This window comes from Polyodon spathula, chromosome 8 (genome assembly GCF_017654505.1).
Source record: "Polyodon spathula isolate WHYD16114869_AA chromosome 8, ASM1765450v1, whole genome shotgun sequence".
In the NCBI taxonomy this organism is placed as follows: Eukaryota; Metazoa; Chordata; class Actinopteri; order Acipenseriformes; family Polyodontidae; genus Polyodon; species Polyodon spathula.
The window spans coordinates 40,168,496-40,186,800 of NC_054541.1; the positions used below are offsets into that span (position 1 = coordinate 40,168,496).

General features: G+C 35.7%; 1 protein-coding gene across 4 annotated transcripts in view; it reads left to right on the forward strand.

Moving 5' to 3' along the window:
• LOC121319952 (transcription factor EC-like) overlaps positions 1-18,011 on the forward strand; it is a 46,905-nt gene extending 28,894 nt beyond the window's left edge. Inside the window, exons 1-8 of one of the 4 annotated variants that reach the window (XM_041257952.1) lie at positions 2,593-2,706; positions 7,900-8,142; positions 8,888-8,989; positions 11,906-12,026; positions 13,640-13,696; positions 14,670-14,745; positions 15,378-15,525; positions 16,885-18,008. In XM_041257952.1, the coding sequence (XP_041113886.1) occupies positions 2,650-2,706; positions 7,900-8,142; positions 8,888-8,989; positions 11,906-12,026; positions 13,640-13,696; positions 14,670-14,745; positions 15,378-15,525; positions 16,885-17,280 (1,200 nt within the window). In that variant the 5' untranslated portion in view covers positions 2,593-2,649 and the 3' untranslated portion in view covers positions 17,281-18,008. Of the gene's footprint in view, positions 1-2,592; positions 2,707-7,899; positions 8,143-8,887; positions 8,990-9,675; positions 10,124-11,905; positions 12,027-13,639; positions 13,697-14,669; positions 14,746-15,377; positions 15,526-16,884 lie in introns of those variants that run through there. The other 3 variants (XM_041257951.1, XM_041257950.1, XM_041257953.1) reach the window with 3 other exon arrangements.
• Positions 18,012-18,305: the final 294 nt, after the last annotated feature.

The following is an 18,305-nucleotide window of genomic DNA, read 5'->3' on the forward strand; positions in this document are numbered from 1 at the left end:
GATAAAACAGTCCTTAGATGTTGGTAGCAGCACTTTGAAGTCTTGTTTCTGAAGCAACTGAACTCTTAGAGAAAGTTCTTCATATGTGTTATACATAGTGTATGCTGGAGCAGCATGTTGGGTTTCACTGTAGCAAAAATGCTCAATATCAACCCTCATAGAGAAGAAATTCAGAGATTCACCAGAGGGTAGCATTAGTGTATAATCCCCTGCAAACAAGGAACAGCAGCGATGGGAACAAACCTTACTAAAAGCAAAGGGATATAAAGTAACCCATCAGAAAGGCTTGGATCTGGAGAAAACCTGCACTCCCTTGTATATCTGGATAGCTTTGCTGATGTGTGAGAAAGCTTAGGGACGGATCTCGATGGGCTGAGCAGTCTTCTCTCATTCTTATGTTATGTTTACGTGAAGTGCATATATAAATATCACTCACCTACTGCAGTATATGATACAACTTACCACAAACATACTATACAGAATCTAGATTGAAAGAAATTCATTATGTTCATTATGAACTTACTATAGAAATTCTCTACATTCTATATATATATATATTTTAAAATTTAACTTTTCTGGAAGCAATAAATAAGTATGCTGATCATAAATAAAAATGTTTATCCTAAACCTTTAAACTCTCATAAGATGTATAAGGACATTGATATTGACAAAGACTTCTCTCTAAGATCTGAAAGCAATGGGTGCCCTGGGGACTGAGAAAATAGTCACTATACAATAGTGTTAATGCCCCAGACTGAAGAGAAAACCCTCTGGTGCTTTAACAAGCATATACTGTATGCTGCTTTATTTTTGAGTGTTAATAAAACTCCACTTGTGAGGCAGGTTACTGTTCATCCAGTAAAGCAGCTGTTATTAATATGCCTCTGCTCAGCCTGCATTGATAAACACAGTGTTTGTTCTGCACAACATGACTGCAATCATTCATGGCTTTTTCTCTCTCATCTAAACAGAATTGCATTACATTACCAAAGCGTTCCAACCCTCATAAACCCTATTAGTTGGGAAGGTCATAAAAATCTTCTCTATGTGGTGGATAACACAGAGTACCACTCATGGTCACTTGATACCAGTGCGATTGTTATCACAGTACCTTATATAACATTTCACATACCAGGATAATCTCAAAGATGTCATGTTTGTTACAGAGTCAGTTTTTGAATTGCCTCATTTATAACCAGAGTACAAAATAATAGAAAACAGCAACCCACTGCAGCATTACTGATTTGTCGTATTTCACAAAACTTTTTTTTTTTTACAGCTGGTAAGAGACCTGCTTTCTGTTAAAGGGTCAGTTAGCCCCACCTGGCAGCTTTCCTAACAGAAGAACAGTCCCAGATAGTACAATCTGGGACTACTATTCTGTTAGGAAAGCTGTTTATTCTGCTGAGTTTTCACAGCTGATTCCCGCAACACAAAATCCATTTAAATGGTGGCAAACACACTCCAGCAACTGATGCCCAGAGAATCCCTTTTCACTAGCACATTATTCTCTGCTAGCATTTATATGTTTCTGGCTTTTTAAAACCTCCTCTGTCACCAGGATCAGAAGTTTGGATTTAATACAATAAAGAACATTGGCCCAGATGTATCGGGGTCCCTACAGCGAGATGTAGTTTTGAAAATAGAAGTCTAACTGTTACATAACTAGCAACAAACAACTTAAGCAGAACTCTGATTCCTTGATTTAACCTCACGAGTAGTGTGTTACTTGTCATGAGAGGTACATGCTCAGCCATATTCTGCGATTGTACGTTTCTTGTTTGTTTGTTTCTATCCAAGGTCTTGTGGCTTATAAGAGAGAGGGAGGGGGAAGGGGGGGGGGAGGGGAGTTGGTCGGATTGAAGACTTGAGAGGAATATATATATATATATATATATTATATATATAATATATATATATATATATATATATATAGAGAGAGAGAGAGAGAGAGAGAGAGAGAGAGAGAGAGAGAGAGAGAGAGAGAGAGAGAGAGAGAGAGATATGGTCTTTGTAAGACTGTTTCTCTAAAAGAGAATATTTGTTCTAAATATCAATGTAAAGAATATAATAAATCTGTTTTAAAATGTGTAAAAATGAATCTGTGACAGTGCACTTCTATTTGACGCATACAAAAAAACTGAGGAGCTGCTTTGAACTCAATGCCTTACCAGAACACAAGCTGAATGTGCACAGTGCATTTTTGGCTGCCAGTTATTCTTTTTGTGTGAGTGTACAACATGCAGGAAGCGAGTGCAGGGGTAGATAAACTGAGAGTACCAGGAAGGAGGATATATGATAAAATAAACTTTCTGCACTGGAGTCGGAAAACAGAGTCAATAGGGCAGCAACACTGTCAGCCTGCCACCTGTCTCCCAGGCCCTCTACCTAATTCTTGCTTTGCTTGCTCCATCACAAAACAAAAGAAAGGAAGTTTCTTTCCTTGAAAGCTGCTGTGTCATTTCTCCCTCTAGAACTGACTTACAAGCAAGAGTTCAGGATGTGCACTCCAATTACCACTTCTCGTTTATCCCCCCCGCTCACAGTGACTCGCTGCAGATCAGTGCTAAACCAAATCAGTGTGAAATTCATTCCGAAACCTCCATCTGCTGAAGCTCTTTTTTAACTGCTGCTTATGCATCAGGAACTATGAGTCGATGCTGTGTTGTCAAAGTGATAACACTGACAGAAATCCAATTAGTGCCGGTAGGTAACACTGCTAGGACGGTTTGTTTCCACCACCTCACTAAACAGATGATGTCTCTTACAATCGATAATCGCTTTATCTCAGGTTTGTAACTTAATTACAGGTTAACCATCGGTGCTGTCTCTGTGTGTGTGTGTGTGTGTGTGTGTGTGTGTGTGTGTGTACCTCGATTCAAATATTGATCATGATGATATTCTTGAACATTATCATTTTTATCACATTTTTCCAAACAAAATATTAATGTATTTGTAACATCCTGTATTTATCAGCAAATTCAATGATGAAATGATGACAGTTTGTTCATATACTGCCATTTACTGTAGGACACAGAGAGGCTTTTGGTTGAAATGGTTTAACTGGACAGTTAAGAAACAGCCACAGAAATGTGTCACTGTAGACACCCTCTCACCTGTTGAGATATGCAATTTCACTAACTGGTTGTGCAGCCTCTGGAGGTCTACATATCTTAATTGGTGAGTGCAATGCAATATTGTTTTTGACAGTAACAGTAATTACAATAACTTTTTTTTTTTTGCACCAGTATCACTTTCTGAAAAAAAAAGAATAACTTATGGGTGTGTTTAAAAGCCATTTAGAGAATCATTGTTATGCATTGGTTTTCAGCATTAATATTATTTGTTGTTAAAAAAAAGAAAAACAATAACAATTATACAATAGTAATACTAGTCTATTGCACACAGTCTGATTGATAATCAAATCATATAACAATCTAACCTGCAAACTGTATTGCACTTACATTTATTTGTACTTATATTAAACTATTGAGATTTCACATATTCCATGCTTAAAATGCTACATTTGTTTTAACATTTAGTATACAGATATCGGGGATATACATTTCTCTTGGTTATCAAACCAACCATCCCATTGTTTCATAACACTGGATTTTTTTTTTTTGGAAGTGAAACTAGGTCTGAAGTAATTCTGAAACATGGTTAAGCAATGGGTTTCTAGAATTGCTTATTTTATGTTACACTGTGTGCTGTTCAATGAGACGACACAAAAGGTGGTGAGAAGAGCTGGCTACACAGAAAGGACCATTCCAAAGACGCCTCGAGACTGTATTTTATCCTGAGGTATATTCATTTCAGATATATGATAAGCATTCCTTTTGAAACTTCACTGCAATCAGTGTGGTTACTTCATATTGTTGAACTGAAAGTACTCAGAGAGTACAGGAAACAAATCAGTGGTAGTAAAACTCATTTCTCAGGGTCTTTTACAAGTTGCCAAATGTAAGATAAGTGTTTCACAATTTGAACTGCATACTTATTATTGATGCATGCATATTGTCCACAGTAACAGTGAAGCAAAGTTGAAGATTTTAATCTATAGTAAATTCTGATTTACTGCTCACTGGCAGTTTAGTAGGATTGTGAATGCACAGGAAAGAGTAAAATGCCACTGAAAGAATGTATAGCATAGTAATGTTTTATGAAGAGTACAGTTTGGCTATGTTGCTTACCAGTGTAACTTTCATTGCATTGTTTACATTTGCACATTTTGAATTGAACATTATTTCATAAAATTCATACTAAGTCTAAATGCCTACAAAGTTCAGGCAATGATCACATTTACAGGAATAAATGGCTAGAGTTAGGCTTCTATTGCAGAACTGAAACTGCGAGGGATTTCCATTCTTGAATTAAAAAATGTATACATACCAGTACCTCTCTTTTAATATTACAGAACATCGCTTCACAAGAAAATTGTTTGTAATTAAAAATAATAACAGCATGTCAGTATAGTGCTGTAAACCGCTACAGTGACAAGGAAGTGAAAATGTCTAAAGCAGCATTTTAGCAGAGAGGTTTAGCAGAATATATTTTCAAATATACAAGCCTGACCATGTGTTAAAGGGGTTACATCTGATGAAATAACTGCAGAAAGCTATTGTGCACAGCCGTTCGCTTTGCAGCTCAGTTTGCATGCCTTATTTAATCAGGTTGTCTGTGACTTTTGCACTTAAATACAATAAATTGTTTCACCTCAGCAGTATTCATGGTCAAAGCGTGTTAGTCGTTAGGGGAAACAGCAAGTTGACAGGAAAGGAGGCATTTAAAAGGTTGGGGGACATTTCACTCTCCAGGGCGTAAAAAACCTTGTAAGTGCAACAGTACCTGATAGTAAAGCAAGAAGAGAGAGCTAGTACAGTGCCAGATAAATACATGTGTGCTGTCAGGTGTTGTTCTTTCACAACTGCACGTGTGAGTCCTTCATCGTGAATGGAAGTGTATGACATGTAAGATGTATTCAGTTATTTTATTAGTTGCAACCCCTTTAAGTATACTGTATGTATCATTGCATTTATTTACAAACATATTAAAACCACCCACAATCCAGCACTGAGTTTTGATATGTTGGCTATTTAAAACAAATAAATAAATAAATTTACAGAGGAATAGCAATTGTTGAAAAACAATAGTAAAATAAGATATGCATTGAAATTCAAATATAATCATACAATACACATTCATGTAGTATGTGTAGTATATATATATATATATATATATATATATATATATATATATATATATATATATATATATATATGGGTTATATACAAACCAATAATGTATCATGGCCCTCTTTAACTATGTTTTATTTTTTTATTTTTTTATTTTTTGTAATTTTGAGCATCTATTTATGTGCTACTGTATTGTGAAAATGATTTGGAATCCAAAAATAGTTCATTTTCATAGGGCACTTGGGCCGCGACCGCTCTGATATACTGCTTTTGCGGTCTCTTAACTGTTGAAAGAACATTTGATGTGTTTATGAGGGATACAGAGTCAGACGGTTAAGTTTGATGAAAAATGATAATTTTATATTGAATAGAATTTTGGTTGAAATCTTGAAGCCATCTCTTTAACTATAATCCCCGCTGTGAAAATAGAAATGTGAGCTTCAGACAGCTGGCTGCTTCCACTTTTCATTGGCTTGTTTAAGTCTTCTAAAGCATTTGGTTGTGAGGTCAGTCAGACCAGCTGACCAACAGACTGCAATTTGTTTGTTCCATACAAATAACTGAAGAAATGAAACAAAATGAGGGCTGTATTTCATTCAGAAAGAACCAATAAATTCAAAATGAATTTTAATGTGTTGTTTTTGTTAAAGCAAAAGCAATTAGTATTTTATTTTAGACTGCAAACACAGCAAGGGTTTCAAATTGTCAAGCCTGTTGCCTTTATAACATTTATGGCTGGTTTCACAATAAGCACTAATCTTAATACTGCATCCACCTCTCCAACAGTGCATGTATGTGTAACAGTGTTGTGTGAAGTACTACTGTACCATTACAGCATCAAACACTGCAGGTGAACGAGGTTAAAGCCCAAACTGTTTGATGGGCACTGTGCTGTATTGTAGTCCATGCCATTTTCCATCACTTTTTGTGAAAAAGAAAATAATGGCTCTAGATATTTTGCTTCATCACTGTGAATCTGGTAGACCTGGATCTCATTATGTTTGCTGTGTAGCATTGAAAATAAAATAAAGTCATTACTGTCTCCGTAAGACAGCATGCTAGGCAACATGGTATTAGGTCTGATCCTGAGCGCCATGCCACCTCACACGGGTGAGAGACTTGACCAGTGATTGTTCGGCAAAGCATTACCAGCTGTGAAAACATTCAGACACTAATTTAATAAGCTGCATCCCAATAACCAGATAATAGACACCGTACAGTGGTGCTGTACTTTAATATGTAGGTAGAACAGTACCAGTTCTTTTTAGGATGTATCTTTGTTACAGTATTTCACTGTTGATAATTCACAAATTCTACTAATTCACAGAAAGACCAAGTCCATGTTACAGCTGGTGTGCTTTACTCTATAAGGTCCCATCACTTATTTACTGCCCTCAGTATTTCATGAGGTTGTAAAGTCACATAGTGAAAAAAACAAGACATGTATGTGTTGTCAGTCTATATGTTGTGGAATACATACAGTTCATATAAATGATAGTGAAATATATTACAACTTTGTGATGTCTTCCTTGCAATTCAACCGAAATTTTAAAGTTACCATTCATTTTTCGTTGTGCATCTATAAATACTTTATGCTGCCGACAATTAACTTGCCATTAATCAACAGCTAAAACTATAAATAATTTGAAGAGTATGATGAAAATAGACTGTATCAAATCTATTGATGAAATGGAAAATGTATTATGTATAGACTCGGGTCATATTTTGGAGAAGTCCACAAATAGATTAGAGCTGTTAAAAAGGCAAAGTTCATGACAGTTTTTCTTTGGGATCAGACAGACAATGAGCTACAGAAATTGGTGATAAAAATGGCAGCAGAGTTATTTAAAAACCCACAAGAACAAGTAGTATTTATGTTTAGCCCCCTCAAGGAAAATTCAGTGAAAGACAAGTCTGCCATTGGTTGTCCGTAACAACGGTATAGGGCAGTCCTGTTGGATCGATGATATATGCAAAGTGCAGATATCCTGTTGTGATCAAACCAAAGTAATGTGACATTTTTCTGCTTGAAGTATTTATCAGTCAAGTCCTGGGCTGGCTTTAACCAATTAGGTCTTTAAGCATGCTCTGTTAGTTTATAAAGTCAAAACTGAGCATCAGATTTGGCAGTCCTTTAGTACAGGCTGAAGAAGATTTGTCTTCCCATTGGATCGCACTAAAGTCCCTATTAAGACCTGGAGTGAAGTATCTGTCTGCTTTAAGAATGCCACATTTTTCAGACTGTAGCTACTACAAGGTGAGGGGCAGGAATAGAACGTTTTAACATTTTCTGTAACAGATGATTTAATTTTATTATTATTTTTTTTTATTCAAGATGGCTTAACTGACAATTTTTCATAACTTTAAATTACATTTTTAAGTATGATTTAAATTTAAATACAGATATTGATTTGGGGAAATTAAAATCTAGGTCCCAAATCTAATTCAACTAATTTAAAAAGTCTGAAACTAACAAGCCATATAAATACTGCTTTATCGATATCAGAACAATATATTTTGTTCAGAACTTGTTATATCTTTTTTTTTTTTTTTACTTATTTTTTGGTGAACATTCAGTGAAAAGACCTGTTAAAGGTTGAATGAAACAACAGCAGCAGTAGAGGACAGGAAGCTTTAGGACTGGTATGGCAGTGTCATTTGATAATGAAATGTAACAAAAAAAACAACATTTCTCTTTCTACAGGTTCAGACTCACTTGGAAAACTCAACAAAGTACCACATACAACAAGCCCAGAGACAGAAGCAGTACCTAACGCTAGGTACCAAGCTAGCCAATCAGAGACATTCAATCTCTCACCACCATCCAGTACAGTCGCTGGGTACAGGGCAGGTTATAAAGAATGGACATCCTCCATCTGTAAATGACAGCGGTACCCAAGACAGTCCAGTGACACTACTGACACTTGCAGCCAACCATAACAATGAGGTAAATCAAAGGGACCAGACTTGATGTTCTCTATTAAAGGGAATTGACTATCACTATTGTGTAATAATAATTGTGTAATAACACACTTTTTTTCTGGTGTCCCAAAACAAATGGTATACTGCTTGCAGCTTGTTCAAAATACTGCTGCTAAAATTCTGACTAAAACCAGAAAAAAGGGAACATATTACCCCTGTTTTGACCTATTTGCACTGACTCCCTGTGCAGTATATAATTGATTTTAAGACCATGAATGGATTAGCACCTAGTTATTTGCAAGAGTTACTGACCCTGTATCTTCTAAACCGCAATTTGAGCTCACAGGCTGCTGGTTATTCCTAGGGTCAACAAAAGCAACACAGGAGGTAGGGCTTTTATCAAGGAAGCTGGCACTGTTACAGTTTTCAAGTCAAGACTAAAAACGCGCTTTTATAAAATGGCTTTCTTAGTGGGTTTTAATGTAACTTTAAAATTGCTGCTGTTGTATTATTATGTGTATAATGTTATTTAAATCTGTTATTTAAATGGTTCAATTATGGCAGTTGTATGTGTGGCATGCTATACAAATGTAATGTGGTTTTTCCAGGAATGGAAGGCAATTGCAGTGAACATAGTAAAACCTAAATGAGTATTATAAAAGTACAAGGTTTACATTTAAAACTGAGTATTGTTTAAAATCACATTTAAGACATTATTAAATGTGCACCTTCAATTTTATTTTTTAAAGTTTTTTTTTTTTTTTACTTAGTTCCAAATGGATGAAGTTATTGACGACTTATTGAGCCTTGAATCTGGTTTCAATGATGATGCTTTGGAATGTATGGAGCCAAATGTTATCATGCCTAACACTGTAAGTTGTGCAATGTTTTTCATTAGACATTGTTTGTTATCATATTCATTACATATTATTTTTCATTGATTCCAATGTTTGTCATCAAAATGCATTTAAATTTAGTAACTGTTGAGAGCAATGAGTTAAAGATACAACATCACATTGCAATTGGCAATATATGACATTCTGCCCGTACATGCGGTCCTTCACAAAGAATGGACCAGAAGCAAACATCCGGACTCATTATCTGTCATCATCTGAATGAAAGCAGCTCGCCTCCTAGTGTATTTAAAATATTTCTTTTGATTCTAACACAGATTAGGATACAGACCCGTGAGATGGAAGTTTGTATACAAGAACATTTTGTGATGGGGCTAAAGGAATTTGCATAACTGCCTGGTGACTAGGCTTTGCTTTGCTTTTTAGGAAATTGCAGTATTACATATTATAAGATTACATTTCGAAGAACTGTAAACGAATTAATTAACAATTATTATCATCATCATCAACAATAATAGTAACATTTGAAATGCCTCAAAATTCCTATTATATTCTTAAGAATTGAGTTTAACAGAAAAATAAACATATTTTTAAAAAGACAATTTTAAGCTATAGGGGATATTAAGGGGCTATAGTCTGCTGAACAATGTTATAAGGGTATTTAGATTATGTAATTGTTTGGAAAAAGCATATCATTAATTGAAATGTTGCTGTTTAGCATGTCACGTCCCTAGAGGTATTGTTACTGCACAGAAGAAACATCCATTGTAGTAAAGAAAAGTAAACAAAGTATAATACCATAGATGAGCATGCATCAACATATCTCAAGGGTTATGAGAACAAACCTTCATTTGGTGTCATGCAGTTTTGTAACTAATGAGAGGGTTCTGAGGACGAGGTTCAGGAAACATGAACAAGCACACTTGCTACTTTTGGCACAGCGGAAAATGCTTTTGTGAATTACACTCTAGATCAGATTAGGTTTAAAGTCCAAGAGGGAGTCAAAGTTCATCTCCTTACAGGAGCTAAAGCTAAGCACATTTTCACTTGATTAATGCTTGCAAGTCAGCTTTTAGCAGGGAAGGCAAAATGAAGGAAAAAAGCAAAACGATTGCAATTGTGGAGATTATAGACTCTCAGAAAATAAAGCAGGTAAGAAAAATAGTAATTCTTTCTGAATACTTCTGATAATCAGTTATCCAATTTACAAAGTAGCAGCTAATATCCAAGCTGAGTGTAATCAGTAAGATAGTGGTTATCTGTTTGGTTTGGATTTTTCTCTAAAACCTTCTGCAAAATGTGCATTGGCATGGTAATTGAAAGCAGCTGTAAATATGAGGGCTGTGGAAATAATGAATCCTTATCAGAAATTACATTCATACAGTTGGACTGTGTATCTTTGTGTTACTTGTTACACAAAAGATACAGATTATCAAACTGTATTTCTGAAACTCTAATTCTAAAATTAAATATTACTTTTATTTACCATTTTATATCCCTGGGTTAATAGCCTACTTGTTAATTACAAGAAAACTGTAATTAAATCCTATTTTATTGTTTGTAATTATCTGAAAACATGAGAAAGTGAGAAAAGATGTTTCTGTCTGGTTGAGTCTGTGATGTGCTGTTGTTTTTGCAAGACAGTGATCTATAATAACTTAAATTATACATCGTTTATGATAGGTCAGTGCTTTTCTTTTCAATGTATTTGAAAGTTACAATGCTTGCAGCATCATGGTTAGATTTAGAACAAAGTGAATTCTTCAAATGGAAAGTGCTTAACATATCTTAATCCATGTAATCCTACACACGAAACTCAGCTGAAACTTTAGCAGTACCAGGTTCCTTACATTCTTTAACCTGAGCTAATTCCTTTGGAGGTGTGACATTTATAAGCAGATTTTGTTAACTGCAGCTGGTGTAGCGTCAGAAAAGTACAAGGATGAATGGCTCAGTCAAGCTGTGTAAGGGCTATTAAAATGTTCCCTTCAGGGTTTAATGAAATTATATGATGCTCACATGGATCATTCAATTTTAATTAGAAATATAATGCATCACATCATTTTGCTATGTCAACATATCTTACAAGTACATACGAATTGCACTAGACTTAAGTGATTGCAAAAAAAAAAAAGAGAGAAAGTACTAGGCAACAGTTTTTATGCTCCTGCTTAGAAAAGCACTTTAACAAACGCCATCAGTGTTACATCAGAAGACAGCATTTAGTGAAGCTCGTACTATTGTGCTGATAGTCAGAGGTTATCCTAGTCTGCTATACAATTAGCTTGGTTCATACTTTTGAAGCAGTCTAGTTAATATTGCAGGATCTTAACAACAGCAGCCTACAATTCATAAACCAGCTTATTTGCATTCCAGTGTATTTCTTATTGTATTTAGTGGTGTTAATATTGGGGTCCCCTGGAGGGAAAACATTAGGAGGATTAAACTAAGTTCAACAATGGAGGTATTTAGGTTTTCAGCTGTTAAGATTATTACAATATAGAATATTGCCTGCATTGCAGTGACCTGAATGGCTAGTCTTTCCACAGTGCTAGTCTGGACTTCAGTCAGAGTTTCAGGGGATGAAAGAGCTGCAAAATCCACTGTGAAACCCTGAGCATAAAAGAATACGCTCTGATTATGTCAGGTTATCGGTCAGTAAAGTGCTTGCTTGGTTAATAAAAAGCAAGATAAGGCCATATTTTCATGTACCAAATGTAAAATATAAATGTTTTAATACAACTTCTAAAACAATGGCATGTTTATGTATTTAATATATTTAATATGATGTATTTATTTGGCAGATACCTTTGTATTTTTGGAAACTGTAGTCCAGTTGTATACAGAAGCATGTTTTTCATGACAATTTTTATTTTTTCTCACAGACATGTGCTGAGCAGATTCTAATAGTCCTCTTTATTTTTTTATGACAAGCTGCCACTCACCTGCAGTATTTTGGATGCGTACGGCGGTAACCAAGGTATGACAGCTACTAACTACGGACTGACATCTGGTTCATGTCCCACAAACCTCAATGAAAAAAGGGAAGCCACAGGTACGAAACACAACACACTAAAAAAAAAAGAAGCTGAAGTTATTGTGAGATGTATTCACAAAGCTTTAACTCACAAGTTGCTGTATTTACAGAACATTTTTGTTAATGAATAAAATACTGTTTGATATGAATGACCTCTTTAACAAACCTTTTAAAAATAGTTTCATGAATTTGGTATATAAAAAAAAAAAAAAAAACACTCAGGAGTTAAATATGTGTCTCTCAAAGAGAAGTTGAGCATGATTACCACACATAGACTTACTTAACTAGTACACTGCTTTAATCAATGCTCTTATCTTAAGGAGAATCCGTGGCAAATTTAAAAATATTTCTACAGAAATATTATTGGCTGCTTTGCTAAGAAGAAATCCCACATTTACAGTAAACCACACAGAAACAGCACCCCACATTCTCTGTCATATTTTCACTTCAACTGGAAAAAAGCGTGGCATTACCCTTTGAATGTTACTGAGGATTAAAAGTCCTTTAGCACACATAGAAACGAGTCAGTGTATTAGCTTAATGCATTAGTCCTAATTTGTGAAATAAAATAAAAACTATTAAGGAACCTAAACCTGGTGCTGTTGGAGTACAGTGTGCATGCTGTGTCTTCTTAAAAGAGCTCTTAGTGTACTGTACTGTATGTTTGCATTTTAAACACTGAGCAGTGCTACAAAAGCAACACAGGTTTACTGTCAGTTCTGCTACTGCAGCTGTGTGGATAGACAGCAGTAATCAAATAATACATTGTGCACAGAATGTGCTCAGCTTACTATCAATAATACCATTTCAAGTCCATTACATATTCAACAGATGTGCACTGATGTTACAATAAAAAAAAAAGATAGAAAACAACACATTTCCCTGTCAGACCCTAATGAACAAAATGTAAAACCAGTGAAGTACACTGAATGATATTATGTAGGGAGGCCAAAGAACACTGATGTATCTCTTCAGCTAAGTATTGTTTAAAACGGAGGAACGTTTGGGTTTCAAAATGTATTAGCAGCATTACCAATTATCAATGGTTCAGTACACATTAGCTGGATGCCTGTACTCCCAGTCTGGCAACACAGACACAAAGCACACTGTGACTTTTTATGAATGTCATGCATCAAGTAAACCTAATTGATTTAGGAAATAGAAACCGTGTCTCCAGATCTTTTCCCTTCAAAGAATATATAAGTAAATTAGTATCTTTTCATATAACTGAGCAGTAGGACAATGGGCCATTATAGTAAGTTCAAGTGACCTTATTAAACCAACAAACACTAATTGATTAATTCAATCAAAAACACAATTAGATCATTTTAGAAAAAATTGAAATAGAATGTACAGTTTGTGTGAGCAAGCAAACTTGGAACTGCGAGTTAGTTTCTGACAAACTGATCTGATTATGAACAAATGTTAAATGCATTTGGTATCAGAGGGCACACGGCTTGAAAGAAATATCAAAGGGGGTCATGCAAGGTCATGCAAGGTCTGGGCATGTCCTGTGGAGGAAGAATCCGAGTTAATCTGGATAAACAGCTGAAGCAGTAACCTAGTCATAATACCACTTATACAATGTACTGAAACTTCATGCCACAATTTTTCTTTTTTGTGTTTTTCAGAATTTGACACACGTGCTCTAGCCAAAGAACGACAGAAAAAAGACAACCACAATTTAAGTAAGAACATTTTACAGTATATATCTGTTTTAGATCTGCATCTATATATATGCCTATTGACCATATTCACCTCCTTCCCACACACTTTACATGTTTAAGTAACAGTTTTGTAGAAACAGGTCCTTAGTTCTTAACAGTAGGGGAAACAGTACATTGTAAGATTAGACAAAGCTTTAAGTTATTTTAAAGAATGTTTTTTTTTGCATGAAAGTGTTTTTTTTTATGAATACAACACAGTTCTAATCTGTTTATTTTATTCATAAAAATGTATTTTGAACGACAACAGAAAACTCTTTGAAAAACATCAGAGTTTAGGCTTTGTGAACAGGGCCTTTGACACAGGGTGCTTGATCTAGGGGCCTTTGTCCACAAGGGGGTGACGTTGTCTTACAGACAGTATGTCTGACAGGAGTGAAGGAGTAAGAACTCCAAGACAGTTCTTTATTATCACCAGGCAGCTTGAGACAAAACCAGTGGCATTTATGTATCATTGCTGTATAGAAATCTCGGACTTTGAGTTTAATAACTCTCTGCTACGGTCACTAACAAACTAACCTTGCTATTCTATAACAAAAATGCTCAATTCAAGGGATATTAATGTCACATCAATGCAAACAAAACATCATTACTTGTTGTTTGGTAAGAGCCTTTACAGCACCTAAGTCTTACGGCTGCCCTTGTGTTACCTAAAGTCTGTTAGTTTTCCAAGCACATTTGAATACCTAGTTGAAAGATGCTAGGCTTTACTGTAATGTAATGTAATGGCATGATCATTGCTGCTGAGACTGAACCTCCCTCTTCCTATTAAGTTATAACATTCCTCTAGGGGAGACTAGCATTGACCAGACAGTGTGTTGGGAAATATTTGGTAGCTGCCTATGCAGTACCTTCTCTATGAAAATGTTTGTACTGTACACAGTATTCATTTTAAAGCAAGCCTACGAAATAACCCTGCACTGTTTTTTGTTAACAGTTGAAAGAAGACGAAGATACAATATTAATTACAGAATCAAGGAACTTGGCACACTAATTCCAAAGTCAAATGATCCGTAAGTATAAATAAAAACAATATGTGTAGGCATGCTGAATTATATGCATCATATACTGTCCAAACTATCACATACATATATGAGATACAAAGTAAAGATCCAAGTACGTGTGTAAAAGTCTGTACACAAAGCATCTGCCAGTGTAGTTCCTATCAACTATAGAAAGCAGGCAGTGCTGTAATGCAATTTAACTTGTGCTAAAAATTAAAGTGAAGGTTACAGTTTCTGCCATGCTATTAGCACATGATAAAAGAGATTATTAGTTAAGATCAGACAAACGTCTTATTCTGAAGAAAAGGACCATTTTACAGCCACTCATTTCTTAAAGGAGTAATGACATCAGGAATGTGCTGTATATAGCTTCGCTCCCAAAGTCCCATTTTTTTTTTTTTTTGACATCAATTTTAATTCAGGGATTAATTTTTTTTTTACCATATAAGGGCTCCGGAATTGACTTTCTGCAGAAATACTTAACTATTCTATTAAAATTCCCTATTCAGAAGCAATAATGTCCAAGAGTGAATAATGGTCATGTAAATCATCATTTCTTGTTAATATAAAAAGCCTTTGTAAGTTTTTAAAAATTCTGCTGATGTGCACATTTGTGAAAAGGTTATCTTTACATCCTGCAGTGATATGCGATGGAACAAAGGAACGATTCTAAAAGCATCAGTGGAGTATATTAAATGGCTCCAGAAAGAGCAGCAGCGAGTGAGAGAGCTTGAGAACAGGCAAAAGAAACTGGAACATGTCAACAGGAGGCTTCTCCTGCAAATTCAGGTCTGTAGAGGCTGCAGACACGGCAACAGTTTAAAACAACTAAAAAAACAAGTGGGGTTCTCATTTGCATACAAGTTTCCCTATGCTTTTAACTGCACCGGGTAGCAGTAATTACCTGATTAATACATACAAACAACAGCTGTGTCAGGAGGAAAGAAATTAGCTGTGGATTCGATTCGCCTAATCTACCGAAGACAAATGTAGCTTACCTCTTTTTAAAATTATTCATTAAAATGAAGCGGTTTATATTGACCTATTTATAGAGGATGTTGCAGAAGCATTACAGAACTCATCACCTCCTGATGCATCCCAATTATTTACAAAATGAATTACTCTGTATCACGATAAGACATGCAATTCCCCCATTCAAGCTGCAGTTATCAGTAAAAATGCAATTGTATACAAATTGTTACTATAATTTTTCCTTTGTGGAACAGACACAGAGAAGGCTGACACAATCAGATTACAATATTTGTGTAATTATGTATTTTGAAATGCTGCCACACATCCAGTGATACCTCATTAGATACACAGAATGAAGCAGCTTTGGTTGATACAAACCAGGACCTTAACAAATATAGCCCTAAAACAGACTTGCTCAAGTTTATAAATGTCTGCTGTATTTTAGTAGTTTATGCTTTTTTAGTGCCAGTTTGTACAATTGCCATAATACGAAGAACCTGTGTTTAGTTTATATACAAAGTTAATTGGGTGTGTTAACTACATTTTAACAATTACAGGGATGTATAACAGGTAATGTCATACTCAAACTACAAATGCAATCCTTTGTCTCTTATGTAGTTATTTTGATTATGACTGTTTTTTCTTTCTGATTAAAACATATGTGTACACAATTGTCCCATTGTTGTACTACAGTGATGATGTTTTATCAAATAAAATAGCTGGATGCAGTGTAAGGCCAGTCCAGGGCATGGACTTTCACATCCTCCAAGGTGCTTCAGAAATCAATGAAGAGGTGTGTGCCTGAAACTCCTTTTTATAAAAGATGAAGCATTGGTTAAACATTCCTGGGCAACACCTGCAAGTATAACACTTCTGAATAACATCACCAACTTTTTAAGGAGCAGATGTCACCTGACCTGGAATACTCAGAGGGAAATAATAACAATTTCCTAAGATCATTGTGCCATGATACACTCTCCTGGGCAAGGTTCCCTTGAACGGCCCTCATAAGATGTAGAAGGTATAATGCAAAGCTCTATGGGGTTTGTGATACAACCTCCTAGGCTGGGTTCAATTAAACAACTTTTGTAAGATATAGAGGAAAGTATTTTCAAGTGGTTCATTAAGGCACACAGACAAAAAAAACAACAACTGTCTCTTTATTCATTGATGCAGGAGCTGGAAATGCAGGCCCGTGCACATGGACTCCCTACCATGGTCTCTTCATTAGCGACTGTGGACCTCGCCTCCCATCTCATGAAGCAGCAGCAACAGCAGCACCCTTACCGGGAGGACACAAACGGAGAGTATATGCAGCAGATGGCAATGTCTCAGATCTCAGGCAATGACCTCAATCACGGCTCAACGACCTTCTCCGATCCACTGTCACACTTCACAGACTTCTCCTTCAGCGCCACACTAAAAGAAGAACACCGGCTGGATGAGGTTCTGATGGATGAGAACTTGTCTCCATTTGGGACTGATCCTCTCTTGTCTGCCACGTCGCCCGTCGTTTCCAAAGGGAGCAGCAGGAGGAGCAGCTTTAGCACAGATGATGGGGATGACTTATGATAGCTGATAGATTTTTACTGCCGTTTGCATTTCTTCACAACTCTGCCCGTTGACAGACTCTATCCTGGCCCGTTTTGGGGCTGTCCTGCCAAGCACTAATCCCATCATTTCCTTTTGATCAGACTTTTTGTGAAGATTGTATTCAAAACAGGTCAAGGAGACTAGTTTCAGCACTGATGACTTGGACAGTAGCAAACTTCAGCATATCTAGTAAAGTAAAGGGAGACATCGGCTGTAAGGATTCAGGAAACTTTGGCGCAAAGTTCATGGAGCGCATACTGTCACCACCTTGCCCAATAATGTTAAACAGGGTGGCTGTAATTATTACATTTGTTTAAGAAAAATGAAGGCTATTGACTGTCAGATTGATGCGTAAACATACTTTAGCAAGTCAAGAAGAGATTTTCTTTGCTAGCGCCACAATAACTTAGAGGCCTTCAGAATTTGTACGTGTTTTGTCTTTTATATATATGTATATTTTAATATCTGTGTATACTGATACATGTTTTAATCAAATCTCTTCAAATAATTTTACATTGATGATTCATTATGTTATCTAACCTGTAACACATTTTTTTTTTTTGTTGGTGAAAAGAAAATTAAATGCCTTTTTGATATACCCATGATTGTATGCCTTATATGCAAGCACATTATTAGTAAATGATTTATTTTTACAGACCACTCCACTTGGAGAGTTTTACACAAATATAAACAGGTGTGCAATATGCTTAATAAAGCTTCTCTTACACTTTACCGTAGTTGACATTTTACTTAACCTAAGCTAATATAGGTGCTAGATGGCACAGTAGGTTCATACACTAGGCTAACTACCCCTGATCACACGGGTTAAAATGAAATGAGTTTGGCAGTCTCAAAGTAATCCTATTACAAAACCACCACCACTTCGTACAGCTGACGCTGAGAAAGTAATCAAAAAGACAGCAAATATTGGATGTCACAGTAAAAGACCTGTTCGGTTACCAAACCAATAGTGGTCCCTACAGGCCAAGCTTCACATTAAAATG